Source organism: Muscardinus avellanarius (assembly GCF_963383645.1).
Source record: "Muscardinus avellanarius genome assembly, chromosome: 14".
Classification (NCBI taxonomy): Eukaryota; Metazoa; Chordata; class Mammalia; order Rodentia; family Gliridae; genus Muscardinus; species Muscardinus avellanarius.
The window spans coordinates 82,458,700-82,483,037 of record NC_137800.1 but is presented as its reverse complement, the minus strand read 5'-3'; the positions used below and the strand labels follow the sequence as shown (position 1 = coordinate 82,483,037).

At 43.3% G+C, this 24,338-nt stretch overlaps 2 protein-coding genes across 2 annotated transcripts; one reads left to right on the top strand and one right to left on the bottom strand.

Moving 5' to 3' along the window:
• On the bottom strand, positions 1-7,490 carry FAM217A (family with sequence similarity 217 member A; the record flags this gene model as incomplete). The annotated part of the gene is made up of 5 exons (XM_080710319.1): positions 1-1,255; positions 3,624-3,691; positions 3,780-3,854; positions 4,589-4,673; positions 7,441-7,490. 5 exons carry the CDS (start codon positions 7,488-7,490, stop codon positions 1-3), a joined length of 1,533 nt encoding a protein of 510 aa, XP_080566445.1.
• Positions 7,491-14,599: 7,109 nt separating this feature from the next.
• On the top strand, positions 14,600-24,329 carry LOC308273234 (testis expressed protein 56-like; the record flags this gene model as incomplete). Its single annotated transcript, XM_080710318.1, has 4 exons — positions 14,600-14,789; positions 19,673-19,871; positions 24,025-24,247; positions 24,318-24,329. The coding sequence occupies 4 exons, from the start codon at positions 14,600-14,602 to the stop codon at positions 24,327-24,329; spliced, it is 624 nt and encodes a 207-aa protein (XP_080566444.1).
• Positions 24,330-24,338: the final 9 nt, after the last annotated feature.

Genomic DNA, 24,338 nt, shown 5'->3' with positions numbered 1-24,338 from the left:
TTAGCTGGGCTTCTTGGAATAGATTTGCTCACTAAAATGTATAAAAGAGTTTTGGTCAATGGGTGAGCACTTACCCTTACCTATAAGCGAAGGTGATAAACAGTTTAGTTTCTGAATATAGAATGGTCTATTCAATAGTATACTTTTTTGATAAAGTTTCTTTTTGGTTCTTTGTGGCTTAATTTCTTCCCTCTGATTTTCGGGAAAAGTCAGGGGTACAGGTGAAACTGGTATTGGAGACCTTGGTGGCAGACATCTTGTTGGGACCATTTTAACCAGTGATTGAGTTGTCTGGGCAGTAGTAGGCTTGGGTGAGAGTTCTCGGCATGGATTTAAAATGGAACTTTTGGGATTCTTAAGGTCATCATAAGTTGCAATCAATTGCTTGGTGGTGGATGAACTTTTGAGAGATGGGGGTCTGGAGTTCCATTTATATTTGCTATCACTGCTCCAATTCCACTTTGAAGCGTTTTGTTCAAGCTTGCCAGAGCTGGAATTGTTTTTCCTCTTTTCTCGACTTTTATCTATACAAGATGTCTGAAGACCCAAAGAGTCAAGAAGTTTTGGCTGTCTCGCTTTCAAAAGGGCTTTGGAGGAAGAGGGTCGTTCCATAACTGCTGGGACACAGAAAGTCGACTGTAGTTTTGGCCTCTCCCTTTGTATAGTGGTATGTTGTAATCGTTCCAGTTCCAATAAGCGAGTTATCAAACTATCAGTGGAGCTGTCCGGATGTTCCACTGTTGCTTTCCAGTTTTCACCTTTCGAGAGGGCAATTTTGTGCAAGTCCAGATTATTGAAAGGAGGGGGAAGAAAATCGGGATATCGAAATACTTCATTAGGTTCCTCAGTAAAAGATTCCTCAACGTTTTCTATTGTTTCTGGCTTTAAGTTCAGCTCCATCTTTTTAAAGTAGCTGAGTAAAGTATTATCATTTGCTTTCTCAGTTTCTGATAAGTCACTCTCATCAGTTAAATTTTCTTCCATACTGCTGTTTCCATATTTCAAATTCCAATTTGGTGCAGATAAAGTTTCACCATAGTTTTCTATAGTTGAAGTAACATGAAACTCGTTTCTGTCCTTAGAACAGTCTCCGTCGGCAGAGGGCCAGCAGAGCGCTACTGGCCTCGGCAGTCCCGGGTAAGAACCAGCTTGCTGATCAGCTGGAGTACTTGTTACTGAGTGGTTTAGGGTAAAGAGCCTTACGGGGTTACTGGTTACATTTAAGTCAGTTTCCACTGAAGACTTTTTGAGTTCCCTTTAAAAATAAATAAGTCATTTGTTGACTAGAATTAAAAGGCTACTAAATAATTACAGATAACCTTATCAAAGATAAGTTAATGTTTAGTTCCCAATGGCATATATATGTATCTAATCATGTGTAACAGAAATATGTTGATTTTAAAATATGCTCTAATGACATACAACTATGCAAAATTTTAAAGTATGGATTCAGATAATTTGGACATCCCTTTGTACAAGGACAGCCAACAAAATTATGATGACTAAAAATGGCTGACAGTGGTTATAAATAGTCATTAGGCTAAAAGTGGCTACTTATACTTATTTCCCTATATGCACATGCAGTTATGATGGCTGGAAAGGAGTCAGCAAGATGGAACGACAGTACCTACCTCAGAGGTGGCCTGAGTACTGGACCCCTTATATGAATGTACTTTGTGAAATGTTGGACACTAAATGAAAGTAATTTTTAGTTTCTTTGCTTGTTTATGACTATACTGCAGAGAAAAAAATTTAATAATTTTAATAATTCATTGACATAAAACTCCATCTCTGCACCATCATCAAGCCTACCCATTAATAGCAAATCTCTATCATACACAGTTTTCTGTTTAGTCCTCACAACATCCCCAAGAGGTAGGACTTTTGTTTCTGACCTTTTACAGATAGGGACACTGAGATACAGAGTGGTTAAAGTCACACATCTAGCTAGTGGTGGTGCTGGGATCTGAACCCAGATGGCGGTGTAACGTCATGGCTGATCCCAACCACTGCCATCTGCTGCCTTAATTGATGTTTGCTCCTCTGTTACAGTGATACAGTTCACTTCTTACTTTGAAATCCTTGTTGAGGATTTTCTCAAATCCTCGGCTGAGTTCTTTCTCATAAAATTAGTTTACCCATCGGCACCAACATTCCCTGAGACCATCAGCCACAATTCTCTTTAGCATGTCTTGGCTTCCCCCTTGAAATTTAATATAAGAGGAGCTTTACTTGGGCCTCATGGACGTGAGATCCTTCAACCAGGAGGTGCTATCAAGTTGTTGTTACAGCTGGATATAAAAGAATGGGACTCAGGATATTCTCTAACTAATACACTGCATGCAAAAGTGACCCAAAGCAGTGTTCAATAAAAGGTCAAGGTCATTTCCAAATGCTAGTAACCTGTGTTTTTAAAAAGGCTGCCTAGGGTGATTTCTTTTGAAGCCCCCCCTCATGTTACCCCTGAGTAACATGAGGCTGTAACTATCATCTGTGTTTCTATCTTTTTTAATAAACTTCTTTAAATCTTAAAAATAAAATAAAATAAAGTAAAATGGCTGCCTAGCTTGTTCTAATGTACAATAAAATGTAAGAAACAAACAAAAAGAGAAACCCCAGGTAAGGTCTGAAACAGTATTTCATAGTGATTGTAACTAAGCATGAACAAGACAAGCTACTTTTTTTTTAATGTGCTGGGAATTGAAACCAAGGGTATTCTACCTCCAAGCCATACCCCCAGCACTATTTTAATTTTTATTTTGAAATAGGGTCTCACTAAGGTACTGAGGGTCTCCTAAGTTGCCTCAAACCTTCGATTCTACTCTCTCAACCTCCCAAGTACTTAGTACTTTTGCATCCTGGTTCTATCATCTATTAATTGTGTAACTTTGGGCAGGTTACTTGTCACCATGCCTTAGTCTCCTCATCTGTAGAACAGGAATAAACTCTTTCCCATACACTGGCTACCTGTGGTATCTGCTACTTCCTTTTTAGGATGAATTTATGTAACTTCCCTCTATTTGCACACAATTATTTTTCTGCTTGTTGTTTGTGGTCCTAGTATTTCAAGTGAGTAACTCATCTGTACTTAAACAGGAATCTCAGGTATTACAAAAATAAACACTGAGCCGGGAGTGGTGGCACAAGCTTGTAACCCAGTACTTGGGAGGCTGAGACAGGAGGATTGCAGGTTCACAGCCAACCTCAGCTACTTAGTGAGGCCCTCCACAACTTAGTGAGACCCTGTTTCAAAATAAAAAAAATAGGAGCTGGGCGTGGTGGCGCACACTTGTAATCCTAGCATTCGGGAGGCTGAGACAGGAGGATCGTGGTTCGCGGACAGCCTCAGCTACTTAGTGAGGCCCTCTGCAACTCAGTGAGACCCTGTTTCAAAATAAAGAATAAAAAACTGGGCCGGGGGTGTACCTCGGAAGTCAAATGCCTCTGGGTTCCATCCCCAGACCTGCAAAAAAATAAAAAAATAAAAAATAGGGCTAGGGGTGAGGCTTGGAGGTAGAATGCCCCTGGGTTCCATCCCAGTACCACACACACACACACACACACACACACACACAATAAATAAATAAATAAATAAATAAATAAATAAATAAACATTCTCTTACCTGTTCTCTGTGATACCTTTTTCATTGAGAGGATAACTCCATAACTGAAACATCCCTTGTTTACTACTCTAATAACAGAGAAATCATGACAACATTTTAGAGAAACTGTATAATTAAAAAAAGAATTTTAAGAATATATGATGAATAAAATCCTACCTGTGTTCTCTTGTGAGCATGCTCTGATGAATTAAGTTCTAGCATCAGTTGCTCTACTGGAATTTCCAAATCACTCTACAAAGTAGCATAAGACTCTTAAACACCACATATCTGTGTTCCCTTTTCATCTAAGAAAGTATGGTTCTTGTTCTAACTACAGGATATAAAGTAAAGTTCAATGTGCTCCCATTATGCATACAGAAATAATTTGTTCTTATTGATCCCAGGAGAAATTAGTATAATCTATTTTTAATACCAGTGAAACATAATAAACCTTAGATGTCATTTGGATTATTTTACAAGTGTTTAATATTTTGATCAAAATTGATCAGATAAAAGATTAATTTTACACTACTTCCAGACAGGATATTGACCATTGCAATTACTTCAAGGCATATCAAGGTCGGAGACTAACTTTTGGCAGTGACTAGAAATCACTAAAGTTATTACAATGTCAAAACCCATTTATGGTATTGTTAACATTGAAAAAGAGCTATGTAACAATATTAATTTAATGACCAAATTGCAGTTCTGTAAAAGAGTAGTCTTTAAGTTGCTTGAAAAACTATAGAAACAAATTTAAAATTTAACTTTGAAGAAGAAAAAAACTAATGAACATGCAAATAATTTACAAGCAGTGTCTCTGAATTATTTAAAACCAAGCATACTTACCTTGTTCATTTTGCCTGAAAGAATGTGTGTGAAAAGAGACAATTAATAGTTACATCAAACAGGTTATATTCTAAACAAACCCCCTTAATATGAGTAGTTATTCCAGTGCATAAATATACACATCTGGGATTTCTTACCACCTGCTGCACTATCCCTTCCAGGTGGGAAATTTTTATTTTCAGGAACAGGTACTTCTGAATCCAAATTCCAGAGAGATAAATTCTAAAATAACAATTGGTTTAGGATAAACTTTAAGAACACTTAAAAAGCTCAAATACACAAGTTTACCTGCTCTTTGGGAAAAGTATGAAGAAAAAGCATAAAGCTTTATGACCCCTCTGCCTCCTACGTGGATAAGATCAGCGTCTTTGAGGAACATGCAATTTTCTCTGGTCAAACCATTACCAACCTGATAATATCTGTCATTCACCTGGAAAACCCTTTACAGTACATTTTGGTTTCATGCTCATATGGTTAAAAATAATGACACAGGTTTTCAAAACTGATGTGTGTGTGTGTGTGGGGGGGGGGTTACTGGAAGTTGAACCCAGGGGCTTTTCTACCTGCGGGCTATACTCCCAGACCTATTTTATACTTTATTTGGAAACAGGGTTTCACCAAGTTTCTGTGAGCCTCACTAAGTAGCTGAGGATGGCCTTGAACCTGTGCAATCCTCCTGTCTGAGCTTCCCAAGCACAGGGGAAGTGTGCGCCACCACCACACTGCTTGTTGGAACCCAGGGGCATTCTACCTCCGAGCTACACCCCCAGCACTATTTTTTATTCTTTATTTTGAAATGGTCTCACTGAGTTGCAAAGGGCCTAAGTAGTAGCTGAGGCTGTCCTTGAACCAAGCTCCTCCTGTCTCAGCCTCTCAAATGCTGGGATTACAAGCATGCGCCACCACACCCAGCCAAAACTGATTTTTTAATGTAATTAAATGCCCTGTTCAGGGTGTGCCTGCCTGCGTGAAATATTCATCAAGTTTTCTGTATCTGATTACTAGATCTGAAAGCCTACAAAATCTTTTATCAGATAAAATCTTTAATTCTTGCATTATATTCAACGCTCACACTCACCAGACTCAGTCTGGATTCCAGATGTTGAGAAACACTTGGAAATATTCAAAACAAAGCCAAAAATGAATGAAAAGGAAAAAGCTTATTTGTATCTACTGATTATCCTGTTTCAGACATGGTGTAGGGTGCTATGAGGGGATATACACCTTGGGGTATGAGTAGGGGTGATTGGGATACTTTATATTGGAAATGGGAAGTGAGGAAGTGATTATAAGAAATGAATTTTTTTTAGGAATGAACCCTTTATTCTCTTGCAAATGAGAAAACCTTTTGTAAATGAATCTCTTTGCAAATGGAATGTTAGGTATTATTAGGTATCTCCATGCTAAGGAAGAACAAGGAGAAATAAGCTTCAATACAGCATGAAATTTAACTTATCCCCAGAAAGGTATCAAGGATACCTGGATATGGGAAAGGAGGCTTGCAGATCATCCTTGGAAATTTTGGAAAAATAAAATTTCTGTTCTATGGGGTAACATAGATGAGATTTAATCTCTATAGAGAGTCGCCTGGGCAGTTGTTTTTTAAAATAATAGTTGAAGCTGGGCGTGGTGGCACATGCTTGTAATCTCAGCATTCGGCAGGCTGAGACCGGAGGACTGTGATTTGCAGACAGCCTCAGCTACTTAGTGAGGTCCTCTACAATTCAGTGAGACTCTGTTTCAAAATAAAAAATAAAAAATAAAAATAGGGCTGGGGGTGTAGCTTAGAGGTCAAACGTCCCTGGGCTCCATCCCCAAACCCGTTAAAAAAAAAATAGTTGAGCTGGGTATGGTGGTACACACTTGTAATCCTAGTAGTTAGGAGGGCAGGAGGATCGCAAGTTTGTGACCAGGCCTTCTGCAACTTAGACTCTGTTTCCAAATGAAAAACAAAATAGGGTTGGGGGTATAGCTCCGAAGTAGAATGCTCCTGAGCTCCATCCCCAGTACCACAAAATAAAATAAGTAAAAATAATAGTCGAAGGCTAGGGATATAGCTCAGTGGTAGAACACTTGCCTAGCAAGATGTGTAGGTCCTGAGTTCAATCCCCGGCAGTGGGGGTTAAAAAAAAAAAGATTTAAATTTGGTAGGATAAGGATCAGGTTCGGATGTTTGTATTTTAAAAATCTCCCCAGTGGATTCCCACACTTCTTTCACCTACGTAGTCTGGGGCACTAGTGTCCCAAATGTTCATGTGAGAAAAATAAATGGTAAAAGAAAGTCTATGAAAATGTGCAGTTCACACAATAAAGTTAACAAAAGCACAAGTGTATGAACCAGTAAAGAAGGCTCGTCAACTAAACATGAAGACAACTAGTTTGAAAGTTTCTTAGGGGCTAGGACTTGGTTATACCTTGATATCCCACCTGCCTTAACTGACATTTTTCACAGAACACACGTGAGAAAAGGAAAAGATGAGCACTGCCTGGTTAATAACAAGGTCACATCTTTAATAAAAATAAATTATATTAATAATTTTTTTTTTTTGTGGTGGCACCAGTGGTGGAACCCAGAGACTTTCTACCTCCGGGCTATACTCCCAGACCTTTTTTATATATTTTTTGGAAACAGGGTCTCACTAGGTTGCTGAGAGCCTCACTGAGTAGCTGAGGCTGGCTTCTAACCTGTGCCATCCTCCTGTCTCAGTCTCCCAAGTGCGGGGATTACAAGCGTGCGCCACCAAGCCCGGTGTCATATTAATAAAATTTAATTGCAATTAGAAATGTTTCAAAATTTGGAAAGAGGCTAACTTTCCCTTGGTCAAAATAAGTAAATGTCTATTTGATATCTCAAATGTGCCAAGGGAAAACTCAGTACAAACTGCTCACAAAACAAAAGCAGCCAGGTCATCTCTGCAGCAGCACTCAAGGGGAATCCTAGCAGTAAGAGCTGCTGCACAAGGCTGGAGTTGGACAGAATCTGCCATACCTCCTGAGAGTTGCTTGACACACGCAGGTTGGCGCCACAATTCTCACCATTTCTTCTCCCCAGTTTGTGGTAGCTGCTCCTCTGTTTCCTTAAAATCCTAGACAGGTTGTGGGATAGGCACATTTATACAAAGCGAAAGCATGATTTTTTGCTCACCATCTAAAAGAGGTTAAGAAAACTGCTTAGCGGGGTAGGGATATAGACTGGTAGCAGACAGACACACACACACACACACACACACACACACACACACACACCACACCACACCACACCACACCACACCACACCACACCACACCATATAACGCAGAGGGTACTTTGAGGTCAGGATGGGAGTAACCGTAAGAAGTCATCCATAAGAAAGGACGTGGACAAAACCAAACCAAGATTTCATTGACAGAGATTATGAAATTAAGGTCAGAGGGGAAAAGGGAGAAATCAGGTAAGGAAAATGAAATACAAATTGGAAAAATATGGCAAGTCATCTGGAATTTCTAAGATGGTGCCGTGACGTCTATTTTTAATCAAAGCAAAAAGTGCTCCATGTGAAAGCCAGATTAACCTTACATACAAGCAGAACAAGTCCCAGAAACCCACTGGACCGGACAATATTTTCCATACCAAACTATCACGGTGTCTGAGAACTCTGAAGATAATAAACCAAGCCACACTGGATTACAGTGCGGCTATCGGCAAAGAATTACCATCAGAGGCCTGCAGTACTGACTGGGCTTACGTGCGCTAATCATCTACAGTCTAGGTCTTCTCCAGGGAAAGAAACAGAAGGTGCGGCTCTGAGGTGAGACACCGCTTTCCCTGCCAGGCCCTGGGCCGGGGAGGTGCCCGGGGTCGGGGGTCGGAGGTCGGGGTCGGGTCGGGTCAGGGGTCGGGGAGCTCGGGGTCAGGCTCGGGGTCCGGGCCAGGCCCGAGGCGCGGCTCTTACCCCGCGGCGGCGCCGCAGGCCCACGTGTCGTCCCGGGCGGCGTCTTCTCCGAGGGCGCTGCCGGCCCGCGGCCCCGGCCCCTCCGCGCGCCGGGCGAACGGCCTCCCGGGCGCGGCGTCGGGCTCGGCCTTCCTGCAGCGGGAGGACAGGGCGGGCAGCGGGCGGCGGGCGGCCTGCGCCGTGGCCGGCCTGTGCGGCGCCCGGGCCGCGTCCCCCGACGCCAGCCGAGGCCGCGGCGGGCCCGGCGGCCGCGTCGCCCGGCAACTCGCGTCGGGCCGGGCGTTCCACCAGGGCCAGCCGCCCTCGAGGGCCGCGGGGGCCTCGGCCGCCGCCCGGGCGCGGCGCCGCCGGCGGAGGAGGGCGCCGGGCCGCGGCTCCGGCTCCCCGGCGGGGCCCGCGGGCGGCGCGGCCCACTCGGCCATGGCGGGCTGCAGGGCGGCCGCTGCCGGGGTCGGGGCGCCGCGCTCCTCGGTCACTGCGGCCTCCGGCTCCCTCGGCGCCGGCCTCCCGAGACGGCTGAGCACCCGCGCGGCGGCCAGTAGGCCTCGGCGCCTCGACGCCTCGACGCGGGCCTGCCACGGCCCGCCCTGCCCCGCAGCGCCGCCCTAGACCTCTGACTGCGGAGGCCGCGGGCACAGAAAATGGAGGCAGGATTTTGTCCCTGCTGAGAGCAGGCCCACCTCTGCCCCGTCAGGTCAGGTCAGTCATCTGTCTTAGAACGGGAAGAGCAAAAGTCGGTATTTTCTTTCGTTCTTTCTTTCTTTCTTTCCTTCTCTCTCTTTCTTCTTTTTCTTTTTACAGTAGTGGGGATGTAACCCAGGGGCAGTTTACCTCCGAGCAACACCCTCCAGCCCTATTTTTTATTCATAATTTTGAAACAGGGTTTCACTGAGTTGCAAAGGCCCTCACTTAAGTAGCTGAGGCTGACCTTGAACCCGGATCCTCCTGTCTCAGCCTCCCAAATGCTGGGATTACAAGTCTGTGCTACCACGCCTGGCTAAAAGTCGGTATTTTTTTCTTCCTGTCTGGGATACATTTAGACTTTGAGAGCCCAGTTTTATATTCCTAAATATGCATATGTCTACTACAGTTCTACATAACTAAGGGAGGAGGAAAGAATGAATATATATTTTATATGTATATATATATATGTTATATTATATAATTATCCATTTCCCCACAACAATCTGATATGGAAAACAAATTTAAGTAAAAGAAATTAACAGTTACTTTAAAATAGTTAAATTGGGATCAACGCTGGAGTTCATGTAATTCTAGCCAATACTCTGTACAAATAGATCTAACTGGGAAATTATCACCCTGCCCTCCTCCCCAAGAAATTGTGTGTGTGTGTGTGTGTGTGTGTGTGTGTGTGTGTGTATGCATGCACATGCAGAAGTGCACGTGTGTGTCCCTGTGTTTACACATCTCTCATCTTCCTGGCTGTACATATGTTTCTGCTTTCTCCTTTCATTACAGAACTGATTCCTGTTCCCTAAAAGTCTCTCTGAGATGGGTTGTACATAATGCATGCTCTAAGGATCTATTTCTTTTCCTGGACAGAATTATTAAATGACTTCCTTTTTATCATTCTCCTGGCTTGACCCAGGGACATTCTGTCTTGGACCACCACCACCACCACCACCACCACCACCACCACCACCACCAGCCGCCCTTTTTTATTTCTTTAATTTCAAAATGAGGTTTTGCTAAGTTGTTGATGTTGAAGCTATTGCTAAATTAATGAGGCTGGCCTCAAACTTGGGATCCTCTTGTCTCAGCCTCCCAAGTCTTGGGATTACAGGTGTGAGCCACTGTACCGGGCAGCAGCTAGTACTTTGAATAAATTGTCAATCATATATTTCCTCCTTAGTTTTGATTTTCCTCCAAGTGAACTGCTTCAGAAATCTTACTGTCCCTCAGATGCCTAGACTCTGCAGCTGTTTTCCTAGCCCTAGAGTACAAACTCACTTTGCATTTTGGTTTAGGTTTCAGTATCAGCACTTACTTTCTGGTGCCAGAAAGGGCCTGGCTGGGATCCTCTTTCTGGTAGTCGGGACCCTCCCACCTCATCTGCTGTGAGCGGAGCACTCTTTTCAGAACACTTCCCTTGAGAAACTTGGAGATGATCTTCTCTCTGTGAACATTACTGAACACTCTCCCTTCTGGAAGCCAGCTGACCTCACAGCCACTGTGGCCAGTGGAAAGGAGAAGGTGTTCAGGAGGCACCACGACCCTCTTTAGAACAAAAAAAGAAATTGCTATTAACCTAAAAGTCCTGAATAAAAGATTAGCCCAGCTAGCAAAACAACGCAGAGTCCTGCTCCCAAGGCTGCTGCTGCGGGATCAATTTAGTTACTAATGCTCTGCTAAGCACCGAGGCAGCTCGCCGCCCTGTCATAGCAACTCAACATCACAGCAAGGAGAGGAGGGTGCCACACTTAGCAGAATTTTCTCTAATCTGGTCTAGGGAGCATATAGTGCATTAAAATGTGATTTTTAAGCTGGGCGTGGTGGCGCACGCTTGTAATCCCTGTGCTTGGGAGGCGGAGACAGGAGGATCCTGCAGGTTCGAAGCCAGCCTCGCTGGCTTAAGAGACCCTGTTTCCAAATAACAAATATAAAATAGGTCTGGGAGAGCAGCCCGGAGGTAGAAGAGTTCCATTCCCAGCCAGGTCTGGTGGTGCATGCCTGTAATTCTCGTACTTGAGAGACTGAGACAGGAGGATCACAGGTTTGAGGCCAATGTGCAGTAACTTAGCAAGACTCTTTCTCAAAATAAAAAAATAAAAGGAGTGAGGGTGTAGCTCAGTGGTAGAATGTCCCTGGATTAAGTCCCCAGTAACACACACACACACACACACACACACACACCACACACACAGAGAAAAAAAAAAAAGAGAAGAAAAAACAAAGCATGGTTTTTTACAAAGGTAAATATATTGGCCACTAAAAAATAGAATTGGAAATGAAATACAAAATAGAAGCATATGTTTCATCAAAACTCTTTAGACCCTTAGGCTGAGACCTGGAGGCTAGGACCAAGATCATAGGGCAGGTTAGCAGCAGAGCAGTTGCTGCCAGTCAGCTTCATGGCTAACTCCCACCCTAAACAATGGATGTTATAATTCGAGAACATGAATGAGGTTGAGTCCTAGTAGTCTTACATGTAAAAAAGAAGAAACAGAAACAAAAAAGTATCTATGTGACAGCTTATTTAAAAATAAAATTTATAGCCGAGCATGGCAGTGCATTCTAGTAATCCCAGTACCTTGGCGTCTAAGATAGGAAGATTGCAGGTTGTGAGGCTGCATATATTGAAGCCATTGAAGCCTAGGCAGTTTAGTGAACCCCTCAGCAACTTCATGAGACCTTGTTTAGAAATAAAAAATAAAAGCCGGGCATGGTGGCTCGTGATTGTATCCCAGCGCTTGGGAGACTGAGACAGGAGGATCGCACAGGTTCGAAGCCAGCCTCAGCTACTTAGTGAGGCTCTCAGCAACTTAGGGAGACCCTGTTTCCAAATAAAGTATAAAATAGGTTTGGGAGTATAGCCCGGAGGTAGAAAAAGCACCTGGATTCCACCCCCAGTACCACGAAAAATAAATAAACAAGCCAGGCTTGGTGGCACACCCTTGTAATCCCCACACTTGGGAGGCAAGAGACAGGAAGATTGCGCTGGTTTGAAGCCAGCCGCGCTGACTTAAGAGACCCTGATTCCAAATAAAAAATATAAAAATAGGTCTGGGAGTGTAACCCGGAGTTAAAAGCGTTTCCAGGAACCCCAGTACCACCAAAAAATTAAATAAATAAAAAACAGGAGTAGGGGTGTAACTCAGAGATAGAATGTCCCTGGGTTTAATCCCCAGTATCACACACAAAATAAGTGAATAAATAAATTAATACTTTATGCATCAATAGTATTCCAGTGTGTATTAAATCATTTTTAAAAATATTGATTCATCCACTGATGAACATGGAACTTGATTCCATAGCCTGGCAATTATGAACAGTCCTACAATGAACATGGGCAGGCGGCTCTTCAACATACTGATTTTGTTCCCTTTGGTATATGCCCACTACTGAGATTGCTGGATCGGTGGTGGTAGTGATTGTGTGTGTGTGTGTGTGTGTGTGTGTGTGTGTGTGTGTGTGTGTGTGTGTGAACTCAGGGGCATTTTACCTCTCAACTACACTCCCAGCTTTATTTTATTTTTATTTTGAAACAAGGTCTTGCTAAGTTGCTGAGTCTCACTACTTGCTGAGGCTGTCCTCGAAACTGCTATCCTGACACAGCCTCCTAAGTACTGAGATCATAGAAGTGTGCTGCCACCACCTCTGGCTAAGAAACAGTCTGAGGATGGAACCCAGGGGCATTCTGCCTCTGAGCTATACCCCTAGCCCCATTTTTTTATTCTCTATTTTGAAACAGGGTCTCATTGAGTTGTAAAGGGCCTCACTAAGTAGTTGAGGCTACCTGCAAACCGTGATCCTCCTGTCTCAATTCTCCCAAATGCTAGGATTACAAGCATGTGCCATCACGCCTGGCAGGACCACATTTTAATAGATCATTTCCTTGGCATCTCCAATGGCTCAGAGCAGTTTGATCTCTCTTATGTATGAAAATGAGGGTTTAGAGTAATGTACTTGATTTGCTTGGAAGAAAGATGCCAGAATATTTCACTGCAGGAGTATTCTATCCTTCTTACCCCTTCTCAGTTTCCTATTTCAAAATATCCATACAATTATGAGAATTACATTGTGTTTAAGTGGCTCTTGTTAGTTCTGTAACATATTTTGAGTATGTTCCTATTTAAACATAATTTATTTTAAACAGTTTTACCTGTTGTGGTTGTGGTGGTTGTACTGGGGATTGAACCCAGGGACATTCTGCCTCTGAGCCACCCTCACCCCAGCCTTTTATTATTATTACTTTGTTTTGAAACAGGGTCTCACTAGGTTGCGGAGAACTTTGCTAAATTGCTGAGACTGCTCTCAAACCTGGGATCCTTCTGTCTCAGCTTCCCAAGTATTCTTCTAATTTGTAACTTGAAACTTAAAAAGTAACCTCCTCCTTCCCTCCACCTCCCTCCCCCCTTTCTTCATTCCTTCCTTTCTTCATTCTTTTTTCTTTTCTGAGATGGGGGGGAGTCTCATTTTGTTATAGCCCAGGCCAATTTCAAACTCTTAAACTTGGGCCATCCTCCTGCCTCATCTTCCTGAGTAGCTGGACTCTAGTGCGCTGTCACACCAGGCTCAAGAAGTGGAGTTCTGCATCTCCTGCTCTGGGCATGGACGTGGCATATGGAATAGTCATGACATTTTGCAGTCCTGGATGAAGGTTTTCTTTGGTGAAAAGCCGGCCAACACCAGGAGCTTTGGCCATGGCACGCCTGGCTCTTGTTCTTTTCCCACCCGTCTGCACTGTGGCTGCCTAGTCAGTTCTTCAGGGTTTGAGGAACCTTTAAGGGAGCCTGGCTTCACTGGTTGGTAAGGAATGGTGAATTGGGAAATAGTGCTTAGCTGCTAGTATCTTTAGGGCTGGTTCTGCCCAAATTTGGTGGTTTAAGTGATTTAGTTTCTCCGCTGTCCTTTGCTCCTTAGTCTATAAGGAAGAATGCCCTCTCTCCAGCAAGGCTAGAGTGGAGCATTTGTTTACTTCATTTCCTAGGTGTTCGTTTGGATAAGAGAATGAGAAGCAGTTTGGCCTCTTACCTGTGCTAATCTGGACATTTCCTTAGTTCTGAACCATGAAGCTCCTTTCTCAGTCCTGCCGAGGATCGGGCTGATGTAACCACTCGCTCTGGGGGCCTTGTAGGTCTGTGGAGTCCTAATTATCCTCTCTCAGGGCTGAAGGCCTCTACTCCGGGCCAGATGGGAAAATCTCACTGGCTATATGCACACCCGCTAGCCCTCTTTCCCTTTAGGACAGCTCTCTCTTTCCCCTCAGAGATTGTCCATATCCTGTAAGCAAACGGGAGTTTCTGTGGGAAATCCCAGAAAAGCTCGACTGGATATTTTCCATGGACTTCTTTGCTTTGAAGATGCAGGATGAGTACTCAGGGTTCTATGCGGAGACCCGGACCATTGTGATTCTCAGAATGCACAGCAGTCAGAGGCCAGAATGCGGATGTGTGATCTCTTCCTGCACATGGAGGGAGGCTGGGCAGAGAACCAACTGCTAAGTTCATTCTTCCCTATACCTCTTTGAGCCATCATGGGAGCCACCAGCAACCAGCTTCCTGCCCAAAGATTTCTATCCCGTGACAAATCCGAGGCGAAAACCTACACTCATCCTGATGCTCTGTGTCACATGTTTGAGGCCCTCTCCAACCTTCACATGCTGCTTCCAAACCATATGATGGAGATGCTTCATTCCTACAAGAGTGAAGAGGACAAAAGAAAATGTATGTGGGAGAGGGTGGGCCTGCACTCTTTTTGGTAAGCACTAACTTTACCTTGGTACACACTGCTGCTTCTTCCAGCCACCAGGAGGAGCTGGCCCTCGACACTGAGGGAATGATCACCACCTGAGCCCTGTGCCCCGACCAGGCCTCTGGCCCACTGTGGACTCTACCACGTACTGATGTAATCATCCTGTCTCTGTGCTCCTCCTTTTGTTTTTCTTTTCTTTCTTTCTTTCTTTCTTTTTTTTTTTTTTTTTTTTTTTGCGGATCTGGGGATGGAACCCAGGGGTATTTGACCTCCGAGCTATGCCCCCTGCCCTATTTTTTTTTTAATTCTTTATTTTGAAAACGGGTCTCACTGAGTTGCAGAGGGCCTCACTAAGTAGCTGAGGCTGTCCGTGCACCGCGATTCTCTGGTCTCAACCTCCTGAATGCTGGGATTACAAGCGTGCGCCACCACGCCCGGCTTTGTTTTTCTTTTTTTCTTTTTTTTTTCTTTTTTTTTTGGTACCAGGTATTGAACCAAGAGGCATGCTACCTCTGAGCTGTACCTTTTTTATTTTTTGTTTTGAAAAACAGGGTCTTGCTAACTTACTGCAGGTCTAAGTTGCTAAAGCTGTCCTCTAGCTTGTGATTCTCCTGTTTCAGCCTCCCCAATACTGGGATTATGGGCATGTACTATCATGCCTGCTGCTTCTTTTATTTAAAAAGTCTTTTCCACACCAAGATAGCTGTGTCCATCTTCTTTAGGCAAAGCACGCCTGTTGGGAAGATGGAGAAGGGACCAAGTGGGAAATATACTAAACTTATAAATCAAGGTTTTACTTGATTTTAAGAAGAGTGAGAGAACAGCCAAGTGATTCTCAACAGGCAAGGGGACGGTCAGATTTTAAACTGCATTCCTTTGCTACATTTCGTCCTCTTCTTCCTCCTGCAATGATTATATGACTCCAGGAAGAAGCTGGATAATTTTCCTGAGGATCATAAGTAACTTACATTTTTAATATTATTATTTTGAAATGGTGGTCTGGCTATATTGCCCAGGCTGCTTTCAAACTTGTTCATGGGTTCAAGTGACCCTCCTGCCTCAGCATCGTGAGTATCTTGGGACTACAGGCATGCACCACTGCATCTGGCTAGTAACTCAAATTTTTACTATTTGGAATAGCCTGCCATTCCTGAAGTTTGGTCAGATTTATTGCTAATTTAACCAATTGAGTGGAGTCCAACTCCTTAATTACACCTAAGTGGAGGACACAGGTATATGGCAGCCACCTGTGCCTCTGAACTTAAAAGACAAGTAAAAGCTGCCATGGTGATTAAGACACAAACCAGAGAAGGGAGGTATGTAGTGGTTTAACATTGTTTTAACTATTAGGGTGAATTTGGCCACTTATATGCTCATTAATCCCTAGTCCCTGAATCCAGAGTATTGTGAATAAATCCAGATATTCAGATTACATTACAAATTGCATAAAGAACACATAGGTCATTATGCAAAACATAAGCACCGTAGTCGAATAGAAAAATGTACACACGGGCAATCCACAAACTAAAAATCATCAGTAAACATGGAAGATGTTCAAACACTCTGGTCTTCAAGGAAATATAAGATAGAGGAGATGTTGAGGACATTATACTTGCCAAATTTAAAATGATAGATAATGATGAACATGTGGAAAATTAATACCCTCATATACTGTCAGTGGCATGTTGACTGACTCAGGCTTTAAAGGAAAATTTGAAAGTCTTTGTCAAAATCCCAAATGCGCTGGGCGTGGTAGTGCACACTTGTAACCCCAGCATTCAGGAGGCTGAGACTGGAGGATCATGGTTTGCAGACGGTCTCAGCTACTTAGTGATGCCCTCTGCAATTTAGTGAGACCCTGTTTAAAAATAAAGAATAAAAAATAGGGCAGGGGTGTAGCTCAAAGGTAGAATGCCTCTGGCTTCTATCCCCAGATCTGCAAAAAAAAAAAAAAAAAAAAAAAATCCCAAATGCATGTTATTGGTTTAATGAAACTGAACTTGGTAAAGAATAAGTTGCTGCGCCTTTCTTTTGGTATTAGTGATTGAAGCCAGGGGCATTTTATTTCCAGGCTACACCTCCAGCCCTTTATTTTTTTAAATTTTTATTATTTATTTTATTTTACTTCTTTTGAAACATTGGGGATAGAATCCAGGGTAGTTCTACCTCCAAGCTACACCACCAGCCCTACTTTTTTTTTTATTCTTTAAATTGTGGAGGACCTTACTAAGTAGCTGAGGCTGTCCTCGAACTGTGATCCTCTTAGCTTCCCACGTAATGAAATCACAAACGTTTGCCATCATGCCTGGCTTTATTTATTTTTTGAAACAGGGTCATGCTGAGTTGCTGAGGTTCTCCATACGTTGCTGAGATTGATCTCAAACCTGCAACCCTCCCATTTCAGCTTCCCAGTTACTGGGATTACAGGCATGTGCCATCATGTCTGCCATGCACTTGGAGTGGTTTTGAGGTCTTGGGGGTTCATCAGTCCTATACCATTTAGTCAGGTTGCTGGCCTATGGTCCTTTGAGCCAGTTCTTGGTACTGTGAGATCTCTGCCCACTACCATGCAATGGGACAAACCACTGGTAGTTCAGTCAAGAAAAAAGAGGGTTGGGCCATTATGGATCTAATTCCTATGTAGGGTCACCCTGAGTATCTCTGAGGTTCAGCCTATCTTCTTGTATTAAGTTTATGAAGCTGTCTTGCTTTTCTAACACATTCTAGTCGATCACAGAGTTAATAGTAGTCTGGCTGCTGATTCTCAGTTGACAGCTGAATAAGAGATAGGAAGTTTACGTTATAACCTGACTATGTCACTAAAACACTGTGTAATTCAGCTGACTGGCCCTTTCTTTTTTCTCTTTTACTCTCTCTCTCTCTCTTTCTTTTCTTTTTCTCTTATCTCTTTTATTCTTTTAGAAAGACTGTCTTTGAAGGAGGCAGTATATTGAATTACATTCTAATACAGGATAAAAATAATTTTAGAAAGATTAATTAAATCTGGCTTGGTAGGACTGAGATTGGAAATAGAGAATCCCCACCTACCAGTGTCGCCTGCCTCAAATACCAAGAAATCATTTTTTTCCTCTTTCTTGGATTTCAGTATGTCCATCCCAAATCCTTCTAAATGGGCTACAGCCATGGTACTCAGGTTTCCATGTCAGCAGTTGAGGTTCCTTAGTTAAGCTTCTGGTCTTCCCCTCCTTGTTCTTACTGTTTGATGGAGCAGCTTCCCGATTCCTAAAGTGATTCTCTAAATCCCTTTTTCTAAAAGAGTTTCACAGTGAACTTAAGTACTGGTTACCAGCTCATCCTGAGTGCAGTGAGACAGGACACACACACACACACACACACACACACACACACACACACACACCATGTATAACGGGTTTATTACTTATAGACAGGAAGGGGCAGCCAGAGCCTAGGATACATAACAATAAAGAGGAAAAAATTATTTCTTGATATTTGAGGCAAGTGACACTTGGTAGGTAGGACTCCGAAAGGCTCCCAGGGTAGATGAAGTCTTGTCTGCTTGTTTCTTACTTGTACCACTGATGAGAGACCGTGGAAAGCAGCCCACCCTGGATTGTATACCTAGGGGTCTTTTGAGTAGCTGGGCAAACACATAGAAGAGCATCTGGTTTCTAGGCAGGGAGCTGGCACAAAGCCAGGCTGTTCCGCCAGCTCTCCCTTCTCTCATGATATTGCATTCCCATCACATGCCATTTATTCTTGAGAACTACCAGTAAGAAATGAGGAAGAACTGGATTGGTCTAAAGTCTTCTGGAGAGCTGTCCTGTAGCATCTACCTCTCCTAGAGCTGCTAGCTGTCCCAGAAAAGATGCTAAAACACTTCTGACAAAGTAGGATGTTTACCTCTCTGGTTCTCATCTCCATCATCATTACTATACCTCTGGTCATCCAGAGAGTTGCAGTAAGATGCAAAGGTCCAAACACAAAACCCCAATCACTGAAGCCCCCAAATTAGGAAGACATGTCTTACTGGTGTAGTAAAAAATATACATGTTTATAATAAAGTGAGAAAAACCAATCTAACTTTGGCCAGAAATAAATTTTGTGGAATTAGAAAGGATGGACAAGTTATACTTCCAGATTCTTGTCGACAAAGCATTCTGTTATTTTAAGTTGAATTCTTATGTTGTAGCCCTTGCTCAGGCAAAGTCACTAGCAAAAGGGACCCCCAAGTCAAGATCCAGACAGTAATATCCACATTCACCCCATTTCTTCTGAGACGTCTCAAAATGCCCACCTCTAAGTAAGCAATAAAAGTTAAAGTGATAATTATAATCATCATCATAATCGTTCAGTAACTTGCCATTAGTTTGAGAATCATATACAAGTAACCAGGGGTTTTCATGGTTCCCTGAATGCTTTGTCCATTCATTCATCTGTTTCTTTTGTTTGTTTATTCATTCATTAACTCATTCATTTACAGCACATTTACTTTGATGTCTAGGACCAGGCTAACATCTCTCTCTCTTTTCTTTTTTTTCTTTCTTTCTTTTTTTTTTTTTTTTGGTACTGGAGATTGAAAACAGAGACATTCAACCTCCAAGCTACACATCCAGCCCTTTTTTATTTTTATGTTTTACTTTGGGGCACAGCTCACTAAGTTGCTGAGGATGGCCTTGAACCTGAAATCTTCCTGTCTCAGCTTCCTAAGTCCTGGGATTACAGGCATGCATTACAGTGCCCAGCTCCATACTGAGAGCTAAAAGTTTCTCAGAAATGTTGGATTGAAGGAATGACAGAGCTGAAAAGTTGTTAAACAGCATGAATACTGTGTCTCATATCGATGCCATGTTATTAATGCTTATCCTGTTACCAGGTGAAATACCCGAGTTCTCTGGTCTAGAGAAGATCTTAGCAAGACACCAGTTTCCAAAGGAGATTAATATGACCCCAAAGCCGAGCAGAATGCCCTCATGGAAAAGAAAAACCCTCAACAATGTAAGTGAAGGGTGGAAGAAATGCCACTTATGGAAGAAGAACATAAAGGAGCCTCCGATGTGCACCATCATTGTCAGGTAGATGCCGTGTTCCTTTGCTTGTATATTGACATATTTAGAGATAAACAGAGGGACCACAAACTCCCTTTATTGCTTTAGCTAAAAAGTGATTGAGCTGGGCATGGTGGCACATGCCTGTAATTCCAGTGCTTGGGAGGCTGAGACAGGAGGATCGCAGGTTTGAAGAAGCTAGCCTCAGCAATATAGCAAGACTCTCAGCAACCTAGTGAGACCCCCTGTTTCAAAATAAAAATTTTTAGCCAGGCCTGGTGGTACACACTTGTAATCCCCGCACTTGGGAGGTGGAGACAGGAGGATCGCGCAGGTTCGAAGCCAGCCTTGCTGGCTTAAGAGACCCTGTTTCCAAATAAAAATATAAAATAGGTCTGGGAGTATACCCCGGAGGTAGAAGGGTTTCCAGGAAAGGATGGGGGTGGGGTTAACTAGGAGGTAGAATGACCCTGGGTTAAAAAAAATAAAATAAAAAAGAATTGAATGTGGCTTTTGAGATACATAGTGAGCATAAAAACAGGCCCTGCTCTGTATAAAAGCACATAGGCCCCATTTACACACACACACACACACACACACACACACACACACACACACACACATACCCTGCCAAGCTGTTGGAGGAGCCCTTACTGGGAATTAGAAAAGAAAATACGTAAAGATGGGAGATGTGTGATTTGCCCATGTCTGTCGCTCTAGGATAGTGAGCTAGGATAGCACGCAGAAGCAGCAGGGCTCCAGCAGGGCTCCTGGACAGGGACTCAGACACTGCGCGCCAGGGCTCTGAGGCAGCCCCAGTCCCCCCATCAGCATGCTGACGGGCTGGGGCACCATAGGATGACACGCGGAACTTTGACTTTACCCCTAGTCTGCCAGATTTCTATACCTAGAGACACAGAGGTTTTAACAAGGTGGGTGATTGGACCTGACTTGCGAAGCCTCGCTGGCCTCCAGGAAAACCAGGTGGAAGCAGGGGACCTGCTGGGAGTTTTCGATGTGCAAGAAAAGGCGCGAGGGTCTCGCATCAGGTGTTAAATTGGAGACGGGCGATTCACTGGATTCTGGCAGAATCTCAGAATATCTCTGAAAATAGAGCTTGAGTTTCAAAACATAACAAATGACACATCATTTTTTTATATTTCCTTCTACAAGGAAATTTTCTCTTCTTAAAAACTGGACTGTTTTATTTATGTTTCTGTTCCCTGGGTTTCAGGTTAGTCTCTGAGAAGTAAGTACTGACATAGATAGATATGAGCGTCAAGTGTTTTCTGGAGGTGGGGTGCATGAAAGTGGAGCGGGAAGTCGTATTGGGTAATGATTCAGGGATGAGGAGACAGCTCCACCCAGGGGAAGGGGCTGCCAAGTCACCCTCCAGGCCATGAATACAGGCTAGTTGAAGAACTGGGGCCAGTTTTGCAATCGCCGTCATAAAGCTCTTCTTGGTTACTGTGACTCTAGAGCCCAGAGAATGGCTGGATTAAGTAAACTAGTTCTGAAGATACCTCCTAGCACAGATGGCTCCTAAAGTCCTGTCGATAAATCTAGATAATTGGTAACTCTGTGTGTGTGTGTATGTGTGTGTGTGTGTGTATGTGTGTGTGTGTGTGTGTGTGTGTGTGTGTGTGTGTGCATTGCACATGCACAAGTGCTACTGGAGATTGAACCCAGAGGCACTATACTACTGAGTTACATCCCCAGCCCTATTTTATTTTTTGTTTTGAAACGGTCTAAGTTCCTGAGTCTGGCCTTGAACCTGCAGTCCTGTCCCAGCCTCTCAAATTCTGGAATTATAGGCATGTGCCACTGCACCTGGTTTATCAGCTGCTATAAATGCCATCATTTCCCAGAGAGTCTCATTCTAGCTTCTACTTAGGGCCTTCCTGTTGTGTCACGACTGTATCTCCCTGTCTAGACTCTCTCGCCCTCAGGGATCCACAGGTCTACACCTCCATGCAGTTCCTCGGCAATGCATTGCTCCCCACTGTCTTCCTTGGCTTCTAGCCTGAAACCAAAACTATGCTACTGTTTCTTCTTCCAACACTGAGTCAGGTGAGACAGAAACCAGTCCCTCAGGTAGCCCACAGACGTGCCAGTACATCAAAGACAAGTTGCACTCTGCTCCTTCTGTTCTTTAGGAGGGAACTGGAAACCAGGCCAATTCTTTCTGCATGCACCACGTAAAGGGGTAGATGTGGGAAAGGGTGGATAAAATGATCATAAAATTTCCCACTATTTTCTATATGACTTTTTCTTGATGGTAAAGTTTGGATGCACCGTGCTGTCTGGCCTGAGAGAGGTCTCAGCAACTGTTTGTTTTCCAGTCTGGGAGAATCATCCTTCGGCAGTGGCTTCTCTGTATTCTGATGCTTTTTCACAATGTACCTGCCTTATTTATTTTTTCCAGTATCCTTAAATAGTTCTTTTCTATATTTTGTCCACATATTTTAGTTGTAATTGGTGAGAGGGATAAACAATAGTGGGTTTATACTGTTGTAAAGGCACTGGAAATCTGCCTGAATTTCTTTTAAAAATTTTACTGGTACATAAAGACATTAAAGCTATACACATTAAAATATAATTTTTTATGTATACCTGTGTGAAAACCTGTTTAAGTCAGGTTAAGCATACCTATCTTCTCTCTAGTTTTTGTCCTCATGTTTGGTATTTACCGGGTGTTTGACTCTCAAAAGGTGTCACAGCCAGCTTTTTTTTTTTTCCTCCCAGTACTGGAGATGGAACCCAGAGGTATTTTACCTCTGACCTATATCCCAACCGTTTTTATTATACTTTATTTTTGAAACAGGGTCCCAACAAGTTGCAGAAGGTCTCACTAAGTAGCTGAGGTTGTCTGAGAACCTACAATCCTCCTGTCTCAGCCTCTAAGTACTGAGATTACAAGCGTGCGCCACCCCCCCTGGCTAATAGCGAGCTTTTTTTTTTTTTTTTTTTTTTTTTTTCTGTGAAAAAATACCTGAGGAAGTCATCTTGAGGAGGAAAGATTTATTTTGGCTCATGTATTAGAGGTTTCAGTCCAAGATCAGCTGGCTCCACTGCTTCTGGGTCTGAGGCAAAGCATAACATCATGGTGTGAGGCGTGTAGTAGGATGTGACAGAGGGGACTGCTCAAAGAAAGGGGAACAGATCTGGGCACAGTGGTCTGTAATCCCCTTACACCTGCAATCCCAGGACTTGGGAGGCTGAGACAGGAGGATTGTAGGTTTGAGGCCAGCCTCAGCAATTTAGCAAGAACTAGTTTCAAAATAAAAATGATTTAAAAAGGGGCTGAGGGCGTAGCTCAGAGGCTGAATATTCCTGGATTCAATCTCCAGTATTAATATATAGGGAGAAAGACAGGGAGACGGGTTGGGACTATATCTTTCTCAGGCATGCCCCAAGTGATCTCCTACCTCCAACTGGGCACCGCCTCATGCAGTTTCTACCACCTCCCAGGAACACAGTCAAATCATGACCCCCATCAACATATTAATCCACAGGGGGTGAGGGCAGCGCCCTCCTGGTCCAGTCACTACCCAGAAGCCTCACCTCTGAACATTACTGCGCTGGGGACCAAGCTTTTGACACAGAAACCTTTGGATACACTCTAGATCCAAACTTTACCAAAAAGCTCCTCACTCTATGTCTTAAAAATCTCAACTTGTAAAAGCCACAGTCTCTAACTAATTTTTAATTTGGGGCAGTTTTTGGGGGCACGGGGGTAAATATGACAATGGGCATTGAGTACTAGTCAGGGCCAAATAAGCATAAATGATTAGTCGAAGAAAACAGAACTAAAGAGCTAGACGTTTGGTGGGTTAACTACCTGGAAGCTGGCTCTTGAAGGAAAGGTAAAAGAGGAAGAACAGTATTTAGAAAAGGAAAATACTCCATGTTAATTTTGCAGCCCTGGAAACTGCATGCCACTCCTTGTCAAGTGACACGTGTGGCAATAATCAAAACAGAAAGTTATAAAGACTGCTCACAGGCGTGCCTCTTAGAAAACACATTGAACAAGAATGAGGACTCCAACAGATAAGGAGCATTGCTTTCCAATGAAACGAGCCATTTCTCTCTTCATGCCTGTTGATTAAATTGTGAAAAACCCCAACAAACTAAGGTTCCCATTGGTTTGCTGTAACCGGCTCCATTTGCCCCTCGCTAGGTGGCTGAAGAAGAACATGCAGCCCACCGAGGACCTCAAGTCGGTGATGCAGAGGCTGTCAATGTTCGGCCCAATTCGCTCCGTCACTGCCTGCGGCCGGCAAAGTGCGGTGGTGGTGTTTAAGGACATCACTTCCGCTTGTAACGCCATGAATGCCTTTCAAAGCAGGACCGAGGGCACGATGTTCCAGTGTTCCTGGCAACATCGATTCATGTCAAAAGATGTAAGACTTTCTAGTACCAAAAATCTATGTGAATTCGTCAAGCTTGTTTTAAAATGTTTTTATTTATCAGGGCTATAAGTGAAATATTATC